Source organism: Eretmochelys imbricata, chromosome 5 (assembly GCF_965152235.1).
Source record: "Eretmochelys imbricata isolate rEreImb1 chromosome 5, rEreImb1.hap1, whole genome shotgun sequence".
Classification (NCBI taxonomy): domain Eukaryota; kingdom Metazoa; phylum Chordata; order Testudines; family Cheloniidae; genus Eretmochelys; species Eretmochelys imbricata.
Window position 1 is genome coordinate 22721122 of NC_135576.1, and position 25574 is coordinate 22746695.

At 42.4% G+C, this 25574-nt stretch overlaps 1 protein-coding gene across 1 annotated transcript in view; it reads right to left on the reverse strand.

The window, feature by feature from the left end:
* The window catches only part of PDZD2 (PDZ domain containing 2), a 215528-nt gene that overhangs the window by 50544 nt on the left and 139410 nt on the right, over positions 1-25574 (reverse strand). Inside the window, exon 5 of the mRNA XM_077816233.1 lies at positions 23191-23358. Coding sequence (XP_077672359.1) covers positions 23191-23358 — 168 coding nt within the window. The remainder of the gene's footprint in view (positions 1-23190; positions 23359-25574) is intronic.

Genomic DNA, 25574 nt, shown 5'->3' on the forward strand with positions numbered 1-25574 from the left:
ATTGATGAGTCTGCCATACAAAAAGCTAGCTTAATAGACTGTTGTTAAGATAACACAGCTAAGTACTCAAAAGTCTGGCAAGGTTATACGCACAATCTTAACTCTGATGCCTTGTGCAGATGCATTAGGATGCAGAGCGTTTGATTATTCACTACCTAACATCTTGTGATGTCATCTACACATGTGCAAAGTGGGTGAAAAAGGTTGGCATCTGCATACGTAGAGGTGGCAATACAAGGTGCAATCAAGCTTATAGTCTTCAATGGCATGATCAGATTTGAGAGCCCCACTCCTGCACATGCTGAGAGACGCACAGCAAATTTGGAACACTCCTTACGAAATGTACAATTAGCCCTCCTCAATATCTGTGCACCCTACAAGATCCACGCCAATGCTTCCCCCAACCCCACAAGTTGTTATGCAGGTGCAGTATTAATATATTTTCCTAGATATGTCACTTCATAATTATCTTTGAAGTGTTCACATGCATTGATGAATCCTCTCTTAGTTGTGCACTTTATAAACGTACATAAAGTAGCTAAAATGTATGCTCAGTACAATTTTGGAAGGCTTCTGACATGGGGGAAAAAATCAAAACTCAAATTTCCCCTGGAAAAGCAAAGGAACTTTTCCTCAGTATAGGCTATTTTCTGGACAAATTTCACCTTTCAGGACTCAGGCAATTTCATACTCAAAAATGGCTGAACTGCTTCTGCTCAAAATTTCCCCAAAAGACCTCACTGTTTATGCAGAGCCAAAGCCTATAAAAATTCTGCTCAACAGTTGAAAGTTTCAGAAAATAATAAGTGACTGATAACAGGCTTGAAATGGAAACTGTTACGCAACCCTAACTCTACCGGTCATAGCTCCTACTACTATAATGCTATACATAATTTTTAAACTTATTTAACACTTACATTCCAGCTATTTCTTGGTGATATTGCAAGGTACCATAGTCGCAATCTCAGGGCTCTATTCTAATGCTAAATGGTTTGTAACTCACACTTCTGTATAATCTAAATGACTCATCTAAAGAGCAAGAGAACTCTATTCTCCTAACAAAATTACTGCATCCAATTTAGGTTGGCTTATATACCCAAGAGGGGATAACTCATTCCAGAAGAGATGCAAGGATCAAGCCAAAAAAAGTCACTGGGACAGGGCCAAAATATCACTTCAGCTCTTCCCAAAAGCTCTCTGCCCTGGGAAAATATGCCTAAAACACAGCACTGCTAGTTAGACCTGATCCAGGACTGCTATAATTTACACCATCTTAATCTATAGTCAATAATTCCTTCCCTGTTCATATATAGTAAACAATCTTGAATCTCATGACAAAAGTCACTTACACTGACATACAGAGTCATATATCTAGTTATTTTAAAGCCCTAAAGAACAACACAGGGATGCCGGGATGCTGCTCACTCTTTCAGGGATGACAGGGCTGTTCATGATTTGTAGCTCAGGGAGCCAGGGAACACAGGACAATGGATGCTTGAATGCAGGCAGCTGTGTTTCTCTCTGCTCTGCATCTCTATTGCTGTCGTTCACTCACCATGATGTGATGAGCTGTCATGTTAATTTAGCATGCCTGCTGCCTCTGCAGCTTTGGAAAGCTGGAAAGAGTATACAAATGAGGTCACGCCATAATTTACGTATTCATTTACTGTGCATTCTCATTTGCATAAACACCCTACTTTGTATTCTATCCACCCCTGTAAAAGCTATCATCTGCCCTCTTGAGTTTCCTTTTAACCTGCTGGCCTGGTTCCCCTACCACTTCCTCATGTCCCTCCCCCTACTCCCCCTTCAAATTTCCTCTCTGGCTTTCTCTTCCACTGAGCTTCCATCACACCTACAGCCTGGTCCCTTACAGCTGTAGGGATAAATGAGAACAATGCTCTCCATCACACTACCCAGCTTTGCTCTAGCAATCTGTCTGTCTCTGGGCAGGCTGAAGCCTAATTTCTAGGCATGGTCTTTATAGTTAGAATCCTCCCATGGTGAGATTTCTACGACTAATGAGACCCTGTCTACTGGAGAATGTGGCCACAGAGATTCAGGCTAGAACAATCCCCCTACAACACCATAGCTAAGCAGGAGATTTAAACTACTGGCCTGGAGCAGCCACCACAGGAGGCTTAAACGTCCTGGATGTTGGCAATGTAGGTTTCAGGCTACACTCCATTTGCAGTTTGAGCAAAGGCTCAGGACAAAACGCATGAACCAACTGTTGCAGAATAAGGTAAGACACATTCAGCAATTACGTTAAGCTTGGAGTTGGGAGGGGAGGAAGGAAGAATCCCCACCTTGGTCATTGAAATCAACCCCAGTATTTTGCAAAATTACCTGAATCTTTCCACTGCACCTATGACCATACACTCATATGCAATAACAAGCAAGCTATCAATTTGCAAACACCTAGAAGATAACAGAACCATAGAATCGTACGACTGGAAGGGACCTCGAGAGGTCATTTAGTTCAGTCTCCTGCACTCATGGCAGGACTAAGTATTATCTAGACCAGCGGTGTCCAATACGTTCGTCACTAGCCACATGTGGCTAATAGGCTATAGAATTGTGGCTAATGCATGTGGCTTTTTTATAATGTGGCTAATAAGAAAAATTCAAAACCACAAGTGTGGCTAGCAGTGTGGCTAGCATTGAATTTCTACTGGACACCGTGGATCTAGACTATCCCTTGCTATGTGGGATATCTTGACTTTAGTAAGGCTTTAGATACTGTCTCACATGATCTTCTCATAAACTAACTAGGCAAATACAGCTTAGATGGATCTACTATAACTGATTGGAAAACAGCTCCCAGGGAGTAGTTATCGGGGTCACAGTCAAACTGGAAGGGCATATCAAGTGAGGTCCTGCAGGGATCAGTTCTGGGTCCAGTTCTGTTCAATATCTTCATCAGTGATTTGGATAATGTCAGAGAGAGTACACTTATAAAGTACCAAGCTGGGATAGGTTGCAAGTGCTCTGGAGGACAGGATTAAAATTCAAAATGACAAAAAACTGGAGAAATTGTCTGAAGTAAATAGGATGAAATTCAATAAGGACACATGCAAAGTACTCCACTTAGGAAGGAACAATCAACCGCACTCATACAAAATGAGAAATGACTGCCTAGGAAGGAGAACTGCAGAAAGGGATCTGGAGGTTATAGTGGATTGAAAACTATATATGAGTGAACAGCGTAACACTGTTGCAAAAAAAATGCAAACATCATTCTGGGATGTATTAGCAGGAGTGTTGTAAGCAAGACAAGAAGTAATTCTTCTGTTCTACTCCATGCAGATATAGCCTCAACTAAAGTCTTGTGTCCAGTTGTAGGTGCCACATTTCACAAAAGATGTGGACAAATTGGTGACAGTCCAGAGAAGAGCAACCAAAATGATTAAAGGTCTAGAAAACGTGACCTCTAAGGGGAGAATAAAAACTTGGCTTTGTTTAGTCTGGAGAAGAGAAGACCGGGGGGGGGGGGGGGGGGGGGGGAGGAGCATGATAACAGTGTTCAAGCAAAAAAAGGTTGTTACAAGTAGGAGGAAAAAATTGTTCTCTTTAACCTCTGAAGATAGTACAAGAAGCAATGGGCTTAAATTGCAGCAAGGGAGATTCAGGTTAGACATTAAGAAAAACTTCCTGTCAGGGTAGTTAAGCACTGGAACAAATTGCCTAGGGAGGTTGTGGAATCTCCATCATTGAAGGTTTTCAAGAACATGCTGGACAAACACCTGTCAGGAATGGTCTGGTTATTATGTATTCCTGACTTGAGTGCAGGGGACTGGACTAGACCAGTGGTTCTCAGCCTTTCCAGACTACTGTACCCCTTTCAGGAGTCTGAATGGTTTTGTGTACCCCACGTTTTGCCTCACTTAAAAACTACTTGCTTACAAAATCAGGCATAAAAATACAAAAGTGTCACACCACACTATTACTGAAAAATTGCTTAATTTCTCATTTTTACCATATAATTATACAATAAATCAATTAGAATATAAACATTGTACTTACATTTCAGTGTATAGTATATACAGCAGTATAAACAAGTAATTGTCTGTATGAAATTTCAGTTTGTACTGACATCACTAGTGCTTTTTATGTAGCTTGTTGTAAAACTAGGCAAATATCTAGATGAGTTGATGCATCTCCTGGAAGATCTCTGCGTACCCCCAGGGGTACGCATACCCCTGGTTGAGAACCACTGAACTAGATGACCTCTTGAGGTCCCTTCCAGTCCCACACTTCTACGATTCTATGGTTCCATATAAGCCATGGTCCTATAAAGAGGAAACACCCAAACTGTGTGTGATGTCCCGAAGGTCAATTGCGTGCAAATACAAATGATCAAAATAAAGCCCCAAAATATTCTTACTGGCTTCCTGGATTATATTATATCCAACCTGGTTTCAGATTACTATAAAAAGTAACAAAGAACAAGGTAATTTAGATATTCTTTCTTCTTGTAACAAAACAAACGTTTATTTGACACAGGCTATAAGCCTTTGGGGAAGGCATTCTAGAATTTTCAATATACACCCATGACAGAGACATTATTATTTAAATTGATGCTGTTGTATAATAAACTACCTGGGGTTTTATTATGCGGTAAAAACAATTAGAAATCCAAACCATGGCGCTTCTAAGAACAGTCCTTTGTCTGTAATCTTTGGCTCTAAACGTGGTTGTTTTGTCATAACTCAAAAGAAAAATGTGACTCTGCCCTATTCGTCTGGCCACATGGGGATGTATCTTTTGAACGTCTAGAATCTGTAGCCCTGCCATCTTCATTTTCCTTGCTTTCCAGGAAGTGAGGTGATTATTTCAGTTCTGTGTGCATCTCATTAAACGAACCCAGGAAATCCTGTTCAAGGCCGTTTCATTGTTAGGACAGCAGGAGCTGTACCACACGCTGTAGTTTGAAGAGATCTAAAACGAGAAAATTTGCCCCATTCATTTAGTAACTTCAGCATTCAGTGATTGTGACATCTCAGTGGCTTCCGAGGGGAAACAGGGATATCATGAACACAGAGCTCTGGCATTAATACAGCATGAGGGGCTACTCCAGAGTCCCTTCTCAGGCAAAACCCCAGCTGGACCACGTCCTTAATTAGGCAAGATGAAGAACAGCATTATAAAAGAGAATGCATTCTACTGAACCACAAACATCTTGGCAATCATCACAAATTGACACAGCAAAGCAGCACACTAGGGATTATACGATAGACTAAGCAAACCCTACTGCTGCTGTTGAGATGATAACCTGTTGTCTTTCCCACCAGTGAATATATTTAACACCTCATGCAAGATCCCACTGTGTTTCTTCATTGAGGAGAGCAAATAGAAGATAGACACAGTTTGTTTCCTAAATGTGAAGTGAACTGCTATACAGATAGCACAAAATAATTGGAAAGATCTCTCTCTAGCCTGCAGAACCAGCACCACAGGGTTAGCTGCAGCAGGGCAGATCAATTGGCCACTCTAAAAAAATTTTTAAAAGACCATCTAAGCCCCGGTACACATCAAAATTTCACATGCTTTTTAGAATGACTTTTGCTCTTTTTCTGTCCTGGTAAATAACCAATGTACAGAAACAACATTTTTTTCTTAAACATGATGTTAAACAACATCTACTTCCAATCCTAGAATTCAATGATGCCCTTTATATATATTTGTCATAAAATAACAACATTCTTATACATATAGGGCATGACTCATAGGAACATAGGAATTACCACACTCAATCAAGCCAGTGGTCCATTTAGCCTAGTATCCTGTCTCCAATAGCGGCCAGTGCCTGTTGCTTCAGAGAAAGGTGCAAAAAAACCCCAGAGTAGACAGATATGGGATAACCTGACTTGAAGGGAAGTTTCTTCCCAAAACCTACAGGTTGTTTTATGCCCTAAAGCTTAATAGTTTTATTCCTTCCAAAATTTACTTTCTTTTTGATTGGTAACTCTAGATTTTCTTGTTAACCGTATAGTCTTTTCTTGAATCTTCCTAAACATTTGGTCTCAAATACATCTTGAGGCAATGGGTTCAAAGGCTAATTGTACATTAAGTGGAAAACGTTCCCTTTTTCAGTCTTAAATTTCCTCCCTTTCAGTTTAGAAGCACAGGACATAGGACTGAAAGGGACACCCTGGGTCAAGTCCAGTCCCCTGCTATCATAGGCAACCCCATCAGATAATCCCATTGACAAACTTATGAAGCTCCATCTTAAAACTAGTTAGGATGTTTTTCCACGCTATTCCTACTGGATTCCAGACGCTATTCCAGAACCTCACTCCTCTGTTGGTTAGAAACCTCCTAACTACTTTTCTTTTTTTTAAAGGCTCCAGAAGCTATCCTGGCAAATACAGGCCAGTAAGCCTAACTTCAGTATCAGGCAAATTGGTTGAAACTATAGTAACAGAATTATCAGACACATAGATCAATACAAGTTGTTGGGGAACAGTCAACACTGCTTTTGTAAAAGGCAATCATGCTTCAATAATCTATTAGGATTCTTTGCGGGGGTCAACAAACATGTGGACAGGCGTGATCCAGTGGACTTGCAGAAAGCCTTTGACAAGGTCCCTCATCAAAGCCTCTTAAGCAAAGTAAGTGGTCATGGAATAAGAAGGAAGGTTCTCTCATGGATTAGTAACTGGTTAAAAGACAGGAAACAAAGAGTAGGAATAAATGGGCAGTTTTCAGAATGGAGAAAGGTAAATAGTGGTGTCCCCCAGGGGTCTATACTGGCACCAGTGCCGTTCAACGTGTTCATAAATGATCTGGAAAAACAGGTAAACAGTGAGGTGGCAAAATTTACAGACGATACAAAATTACTCAAGATAGTTAAGTCCAAAGCAGACTTGAAAAGTTACAAAGGGATCTCACAAAACTGGGTGACTGGGCAACAAAACGCCAAATGAAATTCAATGTTGATAAATACAACATAATGCATATTGGAAACCATAATCCCAACTATACATACCAAATGATGGGGTCTAAATTAGCTGTTACCATGCAAGAAAGAGATTGTGGGGTCATTGTGCAGCGGCAGTCAAAAAAGCTAACAGAATGCTAGGAACCATTAGGAAAGGGATAGATAATAACACAGTAAATATCATAATGGCACTATATAAATCCATGGTACGCCCACACCTTGAATACTGAATGTAGATCTGGTTGCCCAATCCCAAAACAAATACATTGGAATAGGAAAAAGTCCAGAGAAGGGCAACGAAAGTAATTACGGGTATGAAACCGCTTCCCCATGAGGAGAGATTATAAAGACTGGGACTTTTCATCTTGGAAAAGAGATGACTTAGGGGAATGTGATAGAGGACTATAAAGTCATGAATGGTGAGCAGAAAGTGCATAAGGAAGTGTTATTTACCCCTTCTTGAACCGGGGTCACCCATTGGAATGAATACACAGCAGGTTTAAAATAAACAAAAGGAAGTACTTCTTCACACAACACACAATCAACCTGTGGAACTCATAGCCAGGGAATGTTGTGAAAGCCAAAACTGTATCTGGGTTCAAAAAAGAATTAGATAAGTTCATGGATGATAGGTCCATCAATGGCTATTAGCTAAAATGGCCAGGGATGCAACCCTACACTCTGGGTGTCCCTAGCTTCTGACTGCCAGAAGCTGGATCACTCTATAATTGCCCTGTTCTGTTCATTCACTCTGACACACTTAGCATTGGCTACTGTCCGAAGACAGGACACTGGGTTAGATGGACCATAAGGCCGTTCTTATCTTCTAACTTCCTGTCTAAATTTATTGATGGCCAGTTTATACCTCTTTCATTGAATGCCCCTAAATTATGAGCTGCAGACTGGACCGCTACAACTTTCTGCAAATGTGACTGACATTGAAAGCAATGCAGAGGCGACACATTGTACAAAACGTAGCTGCCAGACCCATCAGTTGGACAGGCCACCAAGAACTCCACTACCAACTGGTCTGCTTACACTTCAGTTCAAGGTCTCAGTCCCTATTTCCAAAGCCGTTAACAAGTCAGAACTCAGCTCTGTCAGCAGCTGACTCTATGGCTCAGAAAAACTGCTGCTCCCTGCTACTGGATAATGCAGTTTACAAAGCTCAGGTTGATATGCCTGGGAACTACAGATAAAGCATCTTTGGCTGAGAGGCTCTGGCTGTAGAACAAGCTCACAGAACGGTTTAGGCTGATCCAGAGTTAATCAGCTTTAGGGCATGCTACAAGACCCTCCTTTTTGACAAAGCATTCCCTCCATGATCTGAATGATAGAAAAATTTCCAGTAAATAAAAATCCAAGCAGAACCAGGGCCAGGAGCTGACCAGGAAACACCATGAAGTCTATTAGGGGTCTCTCTCTGGAGATCTAATTAACCAAGTAAGTGTTTAGTTACTAGAGCGACTGGCACCACGGACAAGCTGCTCCCTCCCCAAAAAGTAAGGACTGAGTTGGGGTTTTAATGTTATAACCCAAAGTAGAGAGGGGATGAAGATGCCTGGCACCACCCACACATCCAGGGGATCCTTTGATTCAGCACATTTACCAAGGCAGTCTCTACCTATGGGGTTTCCAGAGAAGACAAGCTGCACGTTAAAGTTTGCTTCCTTTGGTGAAACAAACACTAGCAGGCTTTCCTAAGGGGCAGCTCTGGAAATTACCCTTGCTGGTCCCATAGTGTGCAACGTGTACCTCCTTTGAACCCACCATTCACTAAATGAACATGCTAGAAACCTCTGCTTTCATGCCTGGCAAGGAAATCAGGAAGTAAGATAAATGTTCAACAGCTGGAACCACCCTGTAGTTTTCTGAATAGATGGAAATGCTACATAAACAACTCAAAGTGGTCTCCTTAAGAGTGCTGGGTATATCACTCTACTGAATGTCTGAATTCAACAGCATGCCTATACATAGTAATACAACAGAGGTGTGAGGCTTTACTTTTTAAAAGGGACACTACTGTCCAATATGACATGTGCAAACTCTGATTGATCCTGATTTTTATGTCAGTTTACTAAATCCCTGTTATTTCTTCAGTGGAAAAATGTTCAGGTTGCACGTAGCTAGGAGTGTGCAAACCCTGCATTTGAAATGTATCCCAGCATTCATGAGCACAAGATCAGTTACAGTATATCTATGTACCTGTGGGTGACTGCACAGCACACCAGGTGAAGAGGATTTGGGGTGCAGTTTAGTTACCCACATAGGAAAATGTAGTCCTCAATATATTTTCTCCCCTAACAAATACTTGAATAATTTCTTTAGAAATCAGTGTCAGCACCCTAGCACTTTCATTCAAACCTACAACAACAATCTGCCGGGTCCATGGGACAGAAGGGAAAGACCATAAGCCCAGATCCTACAAGTTATTCAATGCAGGTGGACCTCTGAAGCCAATGTCACTCTGTGCTGGCACCACAGACCCACCCATTGGTAGCCTGCAGGGTTAGGGCATTAGGTAAGAAAAGCAGATTTCATTTCCATTCTTTCAACTGGCTATTAAAAGTTAGAGTGAATAACAGTGATTTTTAAAAGTCAGAACTTTGGCAATGTCCTTTTAAATAGAAAGAAACACAGGAAATTGCTTGTACCATCAGTCTCTGCTGTGGCAGAAATCTTCTAGGGGAGGCAGCCATTGACAGGCTCCCTCTTGGCCTAGAGATAATGAGATCCACCCAGCTAAACCAATATATCATCACTCTTTAGATTAGCTTTGTTTTCATCTGCTATACAATATGCTTTTTCACCTTAAACAGCTTTTGGACTGATTTGAATTAAATTCATAATAAACATTTCTGAAAAATCCATAACAACACTCTTGTTCTATTTTGGTTTCAATATTCAGGATTTGAAGACAATGTTAGAAAGGGTAATGACATGTTTCTTTACAGTATGTTATTCAGCCACTAGATGTCTCTGTGTGCAGCATAGAATTCCAAGAAGGCTCTTCAAAGGTAAACAAAGGAGACAAACTTGGAACTTAAGGTGTGTGGAAGCCTGTTTATTTGTGTCTATAGTTTGTAATTGTTTTCTCTAATTAATGTCCCCTGTTTAGGATAGATTGTGATTCCATATATGACAATAGAGAATATAGCTGCTTTATTTTATTTTCAGGGGGACTTTTTGTTCACATATGGAGGGTGGAAGAACACAGGAAGCAGTCTTTATGCATAGTCACAATGCATAAATAGCTCTGCTGAGAACATCAGATCTCGCTTACATTATCAAAGCCAACAATTGGAGGGTACATTTCCATGATATTTTTGGTATAGCACTTTGGAATTAGTTTTTAAAACATTGTTTCTGTCATACTGAGTTCATAGCACGATATGCAATACTTGGGTATCTAGCGTCTTTCATACTTGAATAAAGGATCTAAAGCCTTATGTACATATTATGTGGATTGTATTTTTTCAAGCACAGCTTGTCTAAAATATAATTTAACTGATCCCAGCTAGGGTTGGATTGTATACAGTTACAAGAATTTGGGGATAAACAATCTGCAGATGTGATGAAACAACATTTATGCTAACTCTCAAAGTCCTGGTGCCTTTATTATCTTTATGTTAATGTCCGCTAGACTCCAGGGCCATGATAGTATCCGTTTCATTCTAATGTCATGGGGAGGTTATTTTTAGGTTGCTAAAGGCAGTTCATTTCCACCAAAACTGGGCAGCTATCCAAGTGGCCAAGAGAGAAATAGCTGGCTACTATATCTGCTGTTTTGTGGAAAGATCTCTCATTCACAAAGGAAAAGGGGCCTGGAGACCCTGCATTGCAGATAAAGTATGTTTCCATTACTGTGCTGACTTTAAAACATTTCACATGGAAGAATAAGAATTACAACCCTAGAGAGCATGAAGGGCACCTTAATGTCTTCCAAGGGTTTCTCAAACTCATCCATAGTGTGGACCACATTTTATCAGACAACCTGTCACTTAGCCACCACCTGCTCCCATTCATGATGGCAGATGCCACCTCCCCTTTGTGATTATACAACATTCCTGTGGCAACCAAAGTAATTGCTTACATGGAAGAATCATAGCAGGAAAGAGTCCTTTTAGCTTCTTGTAATGCGATACAGTAGCTGGGATTACTTGGATGCACCAGGTATACTCACATGAATAAGGCAAACTCGATGTGGCCGCTAGACTTTTTTGCAGCCATCTCTTGTCCAGACTTTTCACTCTGTTTATCCTAAAAATGTACATTTCCCCACTTTGCTATATTCACTATGAGATCTATTGTTAGTCACAGCCATAAGTAAGCAGGACTTGGGGGTTGATCTGGCGCATTAGGAGGTACTGCACCTCAGGAAAGCACACTGCCTCCTGGAGTAACTTGGCACACAGCGGCGGAGTGCTTCAAAAGAAGTGTAGCAGTCCCAGCCGGCAACTCTCTAGATGATGCTAAGAAGGGGCAGGGCCAGGGCTCTCTGGGGTGACTAGTACCTGAGGAGGCTCTATCAGGGAGACACCTCAATACCAGAAGAGTGCAGGAGTTGCAGCTGTGTCTGGCACAGGGCTGCGATGAGGGAAGGCTCCTGCGATGAGGGAAGGCTCCTTGTACCCCTTCCCCAATATACCTCTGAAGGGGCTGACCATAGTCTGACCCCAAATCTCTCTTTTCCCTATTTCTCCTAACAAAATCCCCTTCAGCGTAAAGTATATTATTTACAAAAAGGTTTTTTGGATATAGCAATTCCATTTACAGTTGTATTGCAGAGTTGATTTCTGGAATTGCAGTGCCCTAATGGGACTGAACCCTGGAGTCTTCTGAGTAATTAAAGTCCTCCCTCCCCCCCCCCGCCCCAATTAATCGTTGAGATATGCTTCCTGTTTCCTTGCACTGCTAATGCTTTCTCTGAAATATCTGTTTCAGTGTTTCCAAAAGAACTTCTGACCCCAGTGTGTTTTTTTAAACTTATGGCATTGTTATCCACTTCCTTACTGCACTCGCACAGCTAGAGGTAATTACATACGGATTCTCCAGTAAGACACAGAGACTCACAATGGGAAATAACTGAACATTCCTAAGGCTCAAATAAAGAACTGGGATGAACTCATCTCTGCACATTCACAAAACAGGTTTATTTATTCTCTTTCAGATGCATACCTTGCCAAAAACATAAGGTGGGTTTTGGCATGAATAAAGAAACACAATTCACACATTGCTTTAACCGATGACATCCTGTTTCTGTTACAGCAGGATTGTTCAATCTCTGTGTCCAGTATGTTCGCAATCTTGAGTTACAGCAAGCATTTAAGGCCAAAGCAAACCTTACCCAAACTTATGAAACAAGGACAGAACAGATTTCAGAGTAGCAGCCGTGTTAGTCTGTATTCACAAAAAGAAAAGGAGTACTTGTGGCTCCTTAGAGACTAACAGCTCACAAAAGCTTATGGTCAAATAAATTTGTTAGTCTCTAAGGTGCCACAAGTACTCCTTTTCTTTTTAAGAACAGAACAGTCACACATCTGGGAGCATTTCCCTGGTCCAGTAATGAGGCTGCATCCTGGGCAGTTGTACAGCCAGGAGACTTTGGCAGGAAGCTTCCCACACTGCCGCAGCTGTTGAGTCAAGCAGCAGAGACTCACACAACCAGAACAACTGAAGTGATCTTTGCAGGCCTTTATGTGGATCCCCCACAACCATCTTCTGGCTTGGCCTAGCTCCCAGATAGAATCTTGTTACCCACTGGTTCCCCTAACAATGGAGATTGCAGCACCAGAGGCCTGGATTTAGCCCCCCACATGCATGCACAAGTCAACACTATTTTCCCAGGGCTCTGCCACTGGCCTGTTATGTGACCTTGGTCAAGTCACTTCCCTGATCCGTGCCTCAGATTTCCCATCTGTAAAATGGGGATGGCTTTGAGATTTACTGATGAAAAGTGCTCTAAAAGACTAGGTAACAATAACAATTAATTATTATTATTATTATTAATCTGATTAACTTTATAATTTTGTATTTAACAAGATAACAGCGCCAGACATGAAAACAAAGGCCAAGAATTTCAACAGTGACTATGATTGTGGGTGCTCAGGTTCAGATGCCTTAAGGGGCCAGATTTTCAGAAAGTTCTAAGCAACCACCTTCTGAAAAAATCAAGCCCCGTTAAGAGTCTCAAGTTGGGCACCTAAACACCGAGGGAGCCAAAATCACCACCAAAATCTGAAATTCTTGACCAAGTTATTTTCCTCTTAGTGATATTTCCTGAGACTTTTTCGCTTCCACCAATACAGTGTCCCAGCAGAAGGTTAAAGTTTAAGCAATACAGAAGACTTTCCAGAACAAAAATGAACATACACCCCACCCCCAAACGGAAATAATATTTTACCTGCTCCTCACATACAAATAGGTAAAATTAATATAAACGGCACCACAAGCACCAGACGCATACTTTTTTATATTAAAATCCCAAGAGTGATTTGAGACAATTTAACACAGCAACATGGCTTCACCTCAGAATTGCATGTGTGAAGTTAAGGAATGTTTTGGCTAGACATTCAGGGAAACAAATGCACTTTCAGGATTTTAATATAATCCTTTTTCTGCCTGGTGGCAAGAGTTTTATTAATGTTAGAACTTGAAGAGATGTTTCATGATAAATAGGCCTTTGCATAGCCAGACTGCGTACTAAAAGAGTTCCAACTAAACTGTATTTATAAAAATTTTGCTTTAGTGCAATATAACGCTTGGATTTTAAATAAGCCACAAGGGTGATATTTTTAAACTGCAGTCTCCAAGTGCTACTGAGCTCTTCATTTGTGTACTACAGAGCTCCTTCCAGACAGACTACTGCTTGGCCGGAAAGATTGGGAGGAAAGCTAAGAGAGCAAGTTCCTTCAGATCTTAGGGAAAATCCTGACAATCCAGCACCTGAAGAGAGCGGAATTAAAAAAAAGAAATATGTGGCAACCATATTCAGTTCAGTTCCAACAGCTACATTTTGTCACTTGGCAACACCCTTTTGAATTCAAACATACCTTCATTATAAACCTCATTGTGCACAGGCAAGCTGCATCAGGTTTTTCAATTCTCAGGAATGTCCTATGAAACTGCAATACTTGCCCTGAAAGTGATATAGATCTGTCCTTTAATATGTCTCATTCAGTGTAGCTGCACCTCATCTGCTACACACTGATATACATCAGGGTTATAATTAAGGGTGTGATTTTCAGAAGCGGTCAGCACTGAACTAACTTCTCTCACTGAAGCCAATGGGGGCAGAGACAGGACAATGCTGAGTGCTTACAAAAAACCTTGTCCTATAATTTTGTAGCATCTTTCAAATCTAAACTCAAACTTGTTAACTTAAAATCATGTTGTTCTGAACAGTTAGTACCTATGTTTGTTACAATAACTCCAAAGGTAACTAGAGCTGAAAGAGACCAGAGGAAACAGTTTATTAGTTACTATGTGCTTTACGCATGGTTAGTTTCACTGGTGCCCCTCTGTTCATGGTCCGTTTCCCCTTTTCCTGTGTAGGTCTTTCACATACAGCAACAGAAGAGACAAAGGTGTCACCCCTAAAAATGCTTCTTTTAACTATTTTTTAAAAATTGACTATGTCACATTGGTAGTATCCCACCTCGAGTCCCTGCAAGTAGGCAAGTGTTATCATCCCCTTTTTACTGGTTGGGAAACTCAGGATCAGAGAGATGAGAATTGACTCAAGTCAGTGACAGATTTGGGATTCAAACCCAGGAATCAGGTCACGATTTTATGATCTCCAAATCTGGAGTAGCATCCCCTCACGGAAGTCAAAGGAGTCACAATGATTTTACTGTGATTTGACACAAACAGATCTAGTTTCTGCTGTAACTATTAGGCCGACGCTCCTCCCTTATATGCAAATAATACTCACTAAGTTTGTTTGTGAGAAATACAAGACAAAAGAAGCAACAAACTATTAAAAAGTGAAGAACACAAGAATTATCAAGTAGGTATATTTAAAAAGTCCCTGCACAAGGTAAACCAAAAGAGCCACTGTCGTGCTGATGAGGAGAGCTGCGCTTTAGACTCCTTTTAATCCCTCTTGATGAGTGCACCCCTCTGGGGCAGGTTTTTCTATCTTCACACTCCTCTGGATGAAACCACACAGTCCAATCTCTCTTTTGGTGGGTCTCTGGGCAGTAGCACCTCTGTTTACCAATGGAGTTAACCCAACAGACCCAACTGTGTTTGATACCTGTAAGCCCTTTTCCTTCTGCAGCCTGCGACAGCAGCTGATTAAAGTGATCCAAAACCAGCTTCTTCAAAACAAAGGATTATTCTGGGATGAGTATAAAAATATTGCTCGGACTTGCAGGAGTGAAATCAGGAAGGCCAAATCACACCTGGAGTTGCAGCTAGCAAGAGATGTTAAGAGTAACAAGAAGGGTTTCTTCAGGGATGTTAGCAACAAGAAGAAAGTCAAGGAAAGTGTGGGCCCCTTACTGAATGAGGGAGGCAACCTCGTGACAGAGGATGTGGAAAAAGCTAATGTACTCAATGCTTTTTTTGCCTCTGTCTTCACGAACAAGGTCAGCTCCCAGACTACTGCACTGAGCAGCACAGCATGGGGAGGAGGTGACCAACCCTCTGTGGAGAAAGAAGTGGTTCGGGACTATTTAGAAAAGCTGGACAAGCACAAGTCTGGGGCCGGATGCGCTGCATCCGAGAGTGCTAAAGGAGTTGGCGGATGTGATTGCAGAGCCATTGGCCATTATCTTTGAAAACTCATGGCGATCGGGGGAGGTCCCAGATGACTGGAAAAAGGCTAATGTAGTGCCAATCTTTAAAAAAGGGAAGAAGGAGGATCCTGGGAACTACAGGCCAGTCAGCCTCACCTCAGTCCCTGGAAAAATCATGGAGCAGTTCCTCAAGGAATCAATTCTGAAGCACTTAGACGAGAGGAAAGTGATCAGGAACAGTCAGCATGGATTCACCAAGAGCAAGTCATGCCTGACTAATCTAATTGCCTTCTATGACGAGATAACTGGCTCTGTGGATGAGGAGAAAGCAGTGGACGTGTTGTTCCTTGACTTTAGCAAAGCTTTTGACACGGTCTCCCACAGTATTCTTGCCAGCAAGTTAAAGAAATATGGGCTGGATGAATGGACTATAAGGTGGATAGAAAGCTGGCTAAATTGTCAGGCTCAACGGGTAGTGATCAATGGCTCCATGTTTAGTTGGCAGCTGGTATCAAGTGGAGTGCCCCAGGGGTCGGTCCTCGGGCCGGTTTTGTTCAATATCTTCATAAATGATCTGGAGGATGGTGTGGATTGCACCCTCAGCAAGTTTGCAGATGACACTAAACTGGGAGGAGTGGTAGATACGCTGGAGGGTAGGGATAGGATACAGAGGGACCTAGACAAATTGAAGGATTGGGCCAAAAGAAATCTGATGAGGTTCAACAAGGAGAAGTGCAGAGTCCTGCACTTAGGACGGAAGAATCCCATGCACCGCTACAGACTAGGGACCAAATGGCTTGGCAGCAGTTCTGCAGAAAAGGACCTAGGGGTTACAGTGGACGAGAAGCTGGATATGAGTCAACGGTGTGCCCTTGCTGCCAAGAAGGCCAATGGCATTTTGGGGTGTATAAGTAGGGGCATTGCCAGCAGATCGAGGGACGTGATCGTTCCCCTCTATTGAACATTGGTGAGGCCTCATCTGGAGTACTGTGTCCAGTTTTGGGCCCCACACTACAAGAAGGATGTGGAAAAATTGGAAAACATCCAGCGGAGGGCAACAAAAATGATTAGGGGACTGGAACACATGACTTATGAGGAGTGGCTGAGAGAACTGGAATTGTTTTGTTTGTGGAAGAGAAGAATGAGTTGAATGCTTTCAACTACCTGAAAGGGGGTTCCAAAGAGGATGGCTCTAGACTGTTCTCATGGTAGCAGATGACAGAAAAAAGAAGTAATGGTCTCAAGTTGCAGTGGGGGAGATTTAGCTTGGATATTAGGAAAAACTTTTTCACTAGGAGGGTGGTGAAACACTGGAATGCGTTACCTAGGGAGGTGGTGGAATCTCCTTCCTTAGAAGTTTTTAAGGTCAGGCTTGACAAAGCCCTGGCTGGGATGATTTAGTCGGGGATAGGTCCTGCTTTGAGCAGGGGGGTGGACTAGATGACCTCCTGAGGTCCCTTCCAACCCTGATATTCTATGATTCTATGATACTATGATTCATTCACTCAAAGGTACACAATCACGCAGAGCAAAGGGTTAAAAGAAAAGACCTACACATATACTTCCCCTTAACTAAACCTTACCCTTTCCTTGAAAATTTAAGTAAGTTCCATTCAGCCTAGTTACCCTCCGTCTCTGGCCTGGCAGAAACAGACTGTCCTGCTGCATTCCTTTCCTCCTTCCTTCCATGTGTCTCTGTCAGTGTCTCCCCCAGGCAGGTGCTGACAACCCATTCAACCCCCCATTCTTCCTTAGGACACCAGCATTCTGCAAGTTTTAATATCCCCTGTGATCCTAGGCTCAGACCTGAGAATACTAAACCTTGCCAGCCTGGCTGGAGCTAGGCAGAGGCATTCTCCAATTAACAGCCCCCCAACTGTTTCCTTAAGGACTCTTGGTATTCTCTGGATCAATAGTGGGCAACCTGCAGCCCGTCAAGGTAATCCACTAGCAGGCCACGAGACAATTTGTTCACATTGACCACCCGCAGGCATGGCTGCCCGCAGCTCCCAGTGGCCGCAGTTCGTTGTTCCCAGCCAGTGGGAAGCTGTGGAAAGCGGCAGCCAGCCTGCACCACTTCCTGCAGCGCCCATTGGCCAGAAACGGCGAACCGTGGCCACTGCGGGTGACTGTGCCTGCGGATGGTCAATGTAAACAAACTGTCTTGCAGCCAGCTAGCAGATTGCCCTAACGGGCCCCAGGTTGCCGACCACTGCTCTGGATTGTCCCTTATTTTTGCCATTGTTTTATTTCCTGTTTGTTTCTCTCCCTCTTTGATTTAACTCTTTGCAGTCAGGCAGGATAATATCAAACAGGTTAATTGAGATACATCTGATATTCATAAAAATAATGCACTTAACTCCCTCATTCTCCACAGCCACTGTCATTCTACTTCCAACCCTGTAAAGCTGCAGAAACTTTATTATTATTAAGCAGGTTGTTAGAGTCCATTCACATATTTTTTATTTCAGCATCTGTAAATCATGGCTCTTTTACAGCACTTAAGTACAGAAAAATATACCTAAAACCCTGAGACAAGGAGGTGTACACTTGCTACATGTTTTTCATAAGTTTCTGATATCAGACTTTACTTTTACTGGGCCTATACCACAGTAGGGACTAAATCACATGGTTATGACCAAACATAGAAAAAAATCATTGCTGTATCTGTAGAAATTCTACGACGACGTATATAGTTATGTAACCCTTCTGCCTGTCAGAGTTGGCAGCAACAAGGGCCGGGTTCAATATCTGGGGGATCCATTCCAATAACACAATGCCAACCAGCTCGAGCCCCCACCCAGTGACCTGGGACAAATATATACCACCCCTGCTGGGCGCCTCCAAGAGGCAATACTTTCCCTCTTGCAAGCACCTAGTCTGAGTGTAGCAAAAAGCCTTTTAATAACAGAGAGAAACAATGTGGCATTATGTTGGGGAAACACCACCAACAGGATTCATAACACAACCCATGAGCAAAAAACCCACCCCAAGCAAATTGGGGCATGCCCTTTCCCTTTGGTTCTTGAGTCCAGCAACCCCAAATCACCCTAAGTCCCAAAAGTCCAGTGACCCAAAAGTCTCTGTCCCTGGTCAGGGCAGCCCCAGAGTTCAAAAGTTTATCTACAGAGCTTTACCTCCCAACCTGGGTGGAGATGGGGGCGGACGTAAGAAGCACCTTACATGATCTGAAGCTGACCGCCCCACAGCTCCATAGGCCTTCGCTCCGCTCCGCCAGCCGCCCCACAAACTGCTTCGCTCAGCTCCGCTCTGCGGCCCACATGCAGCTCCCGCCATCCCACGAACTGCTCCGCGTCCCACCAGCAGCTCCCACCGTCCTATGAACTGCTCCACCAGCCTGTCCACAAGGCACTCCAGCCATCCCGCAAACTGCTCCACAATATATCTTCAGGCTCCCCCCACTACTTAACACAACGCTCAGTGATTTCAGCTCTTAGTCAGTTCAGCTCTTTGGTGAATTCAGCTTGTAGTAAGGGAGCCTCAGTGCTGGTGCACTATTAGCCCAAAGTGAGCTCAGCAGCCTGTAACTAGACTTCTAATGAATTAGCTCTGATATTCCACAGTGGAGAGAGGAGGAAATGCAATTAGCATGTAAGGCCCTCACCAAGGGGCCCATGCCACCAAGTATTAATACTTGTCCCCACCCTCTCTCCATTCATAGAGTTTTGGAACCCATGACCCTTGCCTAGCGAGTGCTACTTAGTTGAGGTGAGTCCCTCCATCATAACAAAAGGCCAAGTACAGTTCCAAGCACAGTTCCCATAATCAGGGTAATAACAATTTATTCTTCCTGCCCCAATAACAGAGACAATGGGGATCCCACAGCAGCCAAAGTGACCATTTGGGCAGCTATGGCCTCATTCTAGGCGGGGTGGGTGTGCCTATGCAAATGAGATCGGCCCCTGAAGTTCTTTTCCACAACTTGCCACACCTCACCACCAGATGTCAGGGTGGAGCTCATCCTGACACTGCTTACATCTATACTGTGCCATATGCTTGGGAATCAAATTATACTGATGTCCTGATTGGACTCCAGGCCTTGTAAATTAAAAAGCAAATCCTCCTAGCAAATCTTTGAAAGGATATGGGAGGTCATGCATGCTGTAGAACAAGTGTGGTTTTACTGTGCAGAGAGAGGCAGAGCACAGCAAAATTACACCTAGAGTTTGCGCAGCACTGCTTGGTACACTGCAGAAAGCGCACTGAGGAGGGAGTGCAGGCCCTGGATGCAATTTGTGGGTCTACGACTACACTGTCCATACACAGGGGCCAGCTGCTGCAATCCTGCTGCTGGAGTAGCAGTCACAGATTAGGTGCAAAAATGTTTTGCACCCTTTCCTGGATAAGAGGAGAGAGGATTCTTCTTACTTAGCCTGAGGAACCTAAAAGGATTTGGCCCTAAAAGACACCATCAATTTAACAATCATACCTCCCTTGGACCAGTTTTACATGTACGGCTACTAGAACTGAAGAAGAGTAGAGGAAAAAAATATTTTATATATACATATATATATATTTCACTACTTTTCCTATTTGTTTACTTTGCTCATTTGCAAGATCTTTATGCATCACTGTTCCCCTCCAGCCAGTTTCCTCTAGTATTTTTGTGAGTCTCTCACACTAACAAGGAAAGGGGAATGGAACTTTCAACAGCACTGAACAATGTAATTGCAAAAAACAAACCTGGGCACCGGGGACTCAGGAGCAGGTGAAGTGACTGAAATTACTTTTAACTCATGTTTGGAAATTGACTAGAATTCTAGGAGACTGTGTCCCTTAACCCATACATAATAAAGATTTGAAACAACTGATTTTAATGTTCAGTGCTTTCCTTGAATCACAACTTTATAAGCCGTTACTGTAGTTTGAATGTGTAAGATCTTGTAAGAATTTCAAAATGAATTTTTAATCATTCTTTTGTCCTAGACACCCACCCAAATTAGCACACAAGCCTTACAAAGAAGTACTGGGCATCCTTTTATTAATCCATGGGGGTATTTTTTGTCACTGCTGTATCAGTCTGTTGAATAGAGGGACAGTAAGTACAGTAATAAACTCAAGAATCCCAACTTTTCAGGCACAAGATTAAATCCATCTCTGCCCTAGAAACCAAAGTGACCAGAACCCTGCTGAGATCACACACACAGAATTAAGTGAATAATAGCACTAGTAGAGCTGTCTGTGATGATGTCACTTTTCTCAGCAAGTGATTCTTAACACTCTTGTTCTTTTATGTAAGAATATAAAATAAAATCCAACAACCAGGACTGACATCACATCGGATTAATTTAATTTTTTTCAAATGTTTCTCTCTGAGAGTTTATTATAAATATTACGGAAAACAAGGTTATGCCCATCTCCAACTGCTTTCTCTTCTCTTATACCGAGACTGTAAAATCTTTGGGGAAGGGTCTGTGTTTGTACACACAGCACAATGGGGTCATGGTCCTTGAACAGGGCTCCTAGGTGCTACCAAAATACAGATAAATAATAGTAATAAATAATAATCCATTTAACGTTTCTGATGAATGGAGCTTTGAATGGAATGCAAGTGAGGTTATCATTTTAGAGCATTTATCTAATTAGAACTTTCATTATGGGCCAAACTCTGAAAGTCTTAGTCAGACAAAATCCTACTGACTTCAATCGGAGTTTGCCCTGCTAAGAACTTCAACCCAGATCCACTTAGGTGCCTAACCCACAGACTTGGGTGTTCAAGTCCTGGTTTTAGGCACCACTTCGATCCTCAAACACCCCACTTGGCTGTTGCCTAACCCTGTAGATGCCTCAACTAACTCAGTGCCAAAGTGTGTGTAGTACAAGTTCCCTAGGTGCCCATGTTTCTGGGCATGCGCACAGCTGCCTGATTCTCAGGGTCTGGATGCCAGTCTCCCACCTACACCTCAGAGAGATCTATGAACCAGGAGAAGATAGGTGCACCTCCACATAACTCACATGTGGGGCCTGATATGGTAGGCATACTCAGGAGGAGCCACCTAACACCTCAGCACAAAACAGCAGAGAAGCAAGAAGAGGAGCTATGAGCTATCCTGAGGTGGGTCTCCCTCAGTCTTTCCCATTGAAGTTGTTCTACTTTCATTAAATAACTGAATAATTAAATATGAACTGGGCTAGAGAGAAAGTGAGAATCACTCTTTAGTCCAGTGGTTCGGCCACTCACCTGAGAAGAGGCAGGTCCCTGTTCAAAGCTCTTCTCCTCATCAGGCAAAGGGAGGACTTGAACCCATAGGGGCCGACTTCATGGGTCCTCCAGGCCTGGAGCACCCACAGGGAAAAAATGGTGGGTGCTGAGCACCCACCGGCAACCCCCCCATCAGCTCCCCCGCACCGCTTCCCAACGCCTCCTGCCCACCAGGGCCCCACGGATGAGCGCCTCCAGTCTGCCGCAAACAGTTGTTCAGGGAGGCTGAGAGGGAGGGGGGAGGAGCGGGGACGTGGCGCGCTCAGGGGTGAAGGGGCGGAACTGGGTGGGAAGAGGCAGGGCTGGAAGAGGCGGGACCGGGCCTTGGGGGAAGGGATGGAATGGGGATGGGGCCTGGGGCAGAGCTGGGGGTCAAGCACCCCCCGGCAGTTTGAAAAGTCGGCACCTGTGCTTGAACCAGTGGTCTCTCACATGCTGGGTGAGTACCCTAACTGCTAGGCTAAAGGTTAATGAGAAAGGTCCTCCCCCTGGCAGTTTTGTGGTGTTAGGTGGCCTCTAAACATGGATCAGGCCCCATACATGAGTTAAGCAGAGGAATGCTTATCTTCCCCCCATTTGTGGATCAGTAGCTGAGACAGGCACCACCCAGCAGCAAGGATTTAGCCACCTAACTCTGGAAGAGGGGCAGGGCTTAGGACACATCCCTGTCTCGTCAGTATCTCCCACTGACTAGCTTAGGTAGCTCCCCACCGTGTGTGCTGGCTTTTGTGGCTTGCATTCTAAGGTGCCTCTCTCTCCTCATCCATTGTATAGGGAGCCTAGGCGTTCCTAACTCAGGCTTAGTGGATCAATGTTGTTCCTGTGATTTTTCTAGGCGCCTAAAAGTTAGTGACACTCAGTGTCACAATGCCTAAAGCCCCTTTGTGGATCCAGATCTTCAAGAGTTTGGTTACACAAAGAGAGGAAACAAACATACCACAGCCATGGCACTTCAGTTGACCTCTCTTCAGTTCCATTTAAAAGTGAACGGAATGTAATTTAACTACAGAAAAACACAATCGGACTCTTCTGTAACTAACACACATAAAAGTTTGCAGTGCTACTTTACACGATCCTGAAAGACGGTAATACAAAGATATCATGATCTCAAGTTCAGCACACCATTTAGTTTTCTGTAGACCAGCTTTAACATAAAGGAAGTGCTAGTTTAATTAAGATTTTTACAGAGACAAATGGTTACATTTTAGGATGTAGGAGCACATGGAATGATTACAGAAGAAAATCAAGAAACAAAGTAAAAAGATTACCAAAGCCACACTTACAGCAACCTGAGCTTCAGGAGACATGCTCACTCCTTTGGCATCTTCGTCCTCTGGCTCTTCATTCTCTTTGTTATCAGTGCAAGAGGCGGTATCTTGGACTGAACAGGTACTAAGTAAGTCAGGCAAACTTGTAGATGGATACTTGAGAGACTCCTCTTCAGTCCCTTCCTACCAGGAACACAACAAAATACACATTGTGTCTCTCACAGTGTACCATTCAAGTACATAATGAAGCTTTGCTATTTGATAGTAGGCATTTGCTCTCCAGATTAAAACCCAAGCAAATTATTCAGTTTTTCAAATTTAATCCAATTATATATTTCAATGTGCTAAAACTTCAAGTTTAAATTGTAAAAATTAAAAGTTTCCTGTTCCCATTCCCAAACTGATTCAGAAGGTTCATGAAGATCAGTGAACCTTCCAATGAACAAGGAGGGAATTTGTATGAAACAAAAAATCAAAAGAGTTCCATATAATTTTGGGTTTACACAGTAATTACACAATGGACTAGTCCATTTCATTCAACAAATGTGTAACAAAGACCAGGGAGTATTCTAGGGAAATAGGCATGACAGTCTATGCATGACCTTGTCTACATACAATTTCTGTGCCCTTGTAACTGATTTGCTTAGGGGTATTTTGGGCTGTTTTTTTTTTTTTTTAACCAAATACTTATACTGTTACAACTCTGATGTAAACACAGTTATATCGGTACAAATGTGCCTTATACCAGTTTCAGAGTAGCAGCCGTGTTAGTCTGTATTCGCAAAATTGATTAGTCTCTAAGGTGCCACAAGTACTCCTTTTCTTTTTCCTTATACCAGTATAATTCATTCCCCTTCCCACAGAGGAATAAGCTCTGCTGGTATCAATGCAACCACACTAGGGGAAACTAGGCAGGGAGGTGGATGGGGGGTTGTAACATTTTAATTATATTGGTATTGTTAAAATGAAATAACTTTTGCATGCAGACAAGCTCCATGCATTCTGTAGAATTCAGAAACATCAGGAGGCAGATTATACATATATACACTTCACACACTTATAACACATACATATAGTGGTGATATGAAAATTCCCCGCACAATGCTGTCAGTTCAACTCAGTTCAGAACCTAGAATATTCAGGCCCTGATTCTCTATTATCTTGCATACTTTCCAGAGTAAATAATAACACACAGTACAGGGCAAGAGCATTCTATCTCTGTCAAGACAAATCCAGGGCTTATGTGGCAGTTTCCTCATACAAACAAATGTCCAGAGGGATCTCACGGAGCTCACTACACTTATTTTACTTATCTTGGGCTGATTAGAAATCTGATCCTCAAATATGAATGACTACTATATGAAACAAAGCAAAGATTTGTATACTTCATTTGTTAGATTAGCAAATACTCTTCCCAGGAATGTGAAAACTGAATCTATAGAGATTGTGCTGACACTAAGTCTGGTCAGAACCCAAAGAGCTTTATGTTGCAAACATTCTTGTTGATTGTATAGATGCAATTGCAGCACAAGTGGAGAAGGAATTTTAAGAAGGAATTCATGTAGGCTGATATGCCCCCTTTGGAAGATAGCCCAAGTGTCTAACTGAAGTGCAAATATGTTTGCATCTATTCAAAGTACGTTGTCGTCAAGGTGAAAACTGGCGGAGTTAATACTAAACTGTAATCTCGACAAAGGACTTTGATGCACTTCAGTGGCTAATTAAAATACTATATAAATTTTAAGTTTATGCATCTTGGTTTTTGTTCTTGAATACTCTGGGACATTTTCTCTTCTTGAAAAATGTGAACATTGGGCACTGGAAGGAGTTATCAAAGAAAATCCAGAAGAGATTAAGCCTCTCTATTGTATGTATAATTAAAATCTATATCCCACCAAATTAAAGGATCAACTAGGCTAGAAGAACAGTGACCACCCCATTTTTGGCATGTATTTAATGCTCAGCCTACATGATGATCCACATCTCTAATCTCTCCTATGATGAAGGAAGACTAAGCTCTGTTAATAAATTAGTTTCATCTTATTTACATGAAACATCACATCACTTTAACTGCAAAAAAATTACTTCAAGCCACTAACATAAAAAATAAAGAATGCAAACACATATAACAACATCTAGAGACCTCAGGCACCCGGGTATTACAGAAGTACATAGACAGATATGTAGGATATGGGTGAGAATTTAAAGAAGCTGAGAAGTGTTTGTTTTGTTCTGTAGGCTACATATTTTAAGAAAATGCTGTTTGCCAGAAATGCATGAAGAAATGCACAGGCATTTGCTGTTATTGTACAAGCAAATGAGCTGTCTTGTATATCCCACTGTTTATTTGCCATAGATTTATTGTGAGTGCTGTGCAATTTTTATATCAGTACACAAAA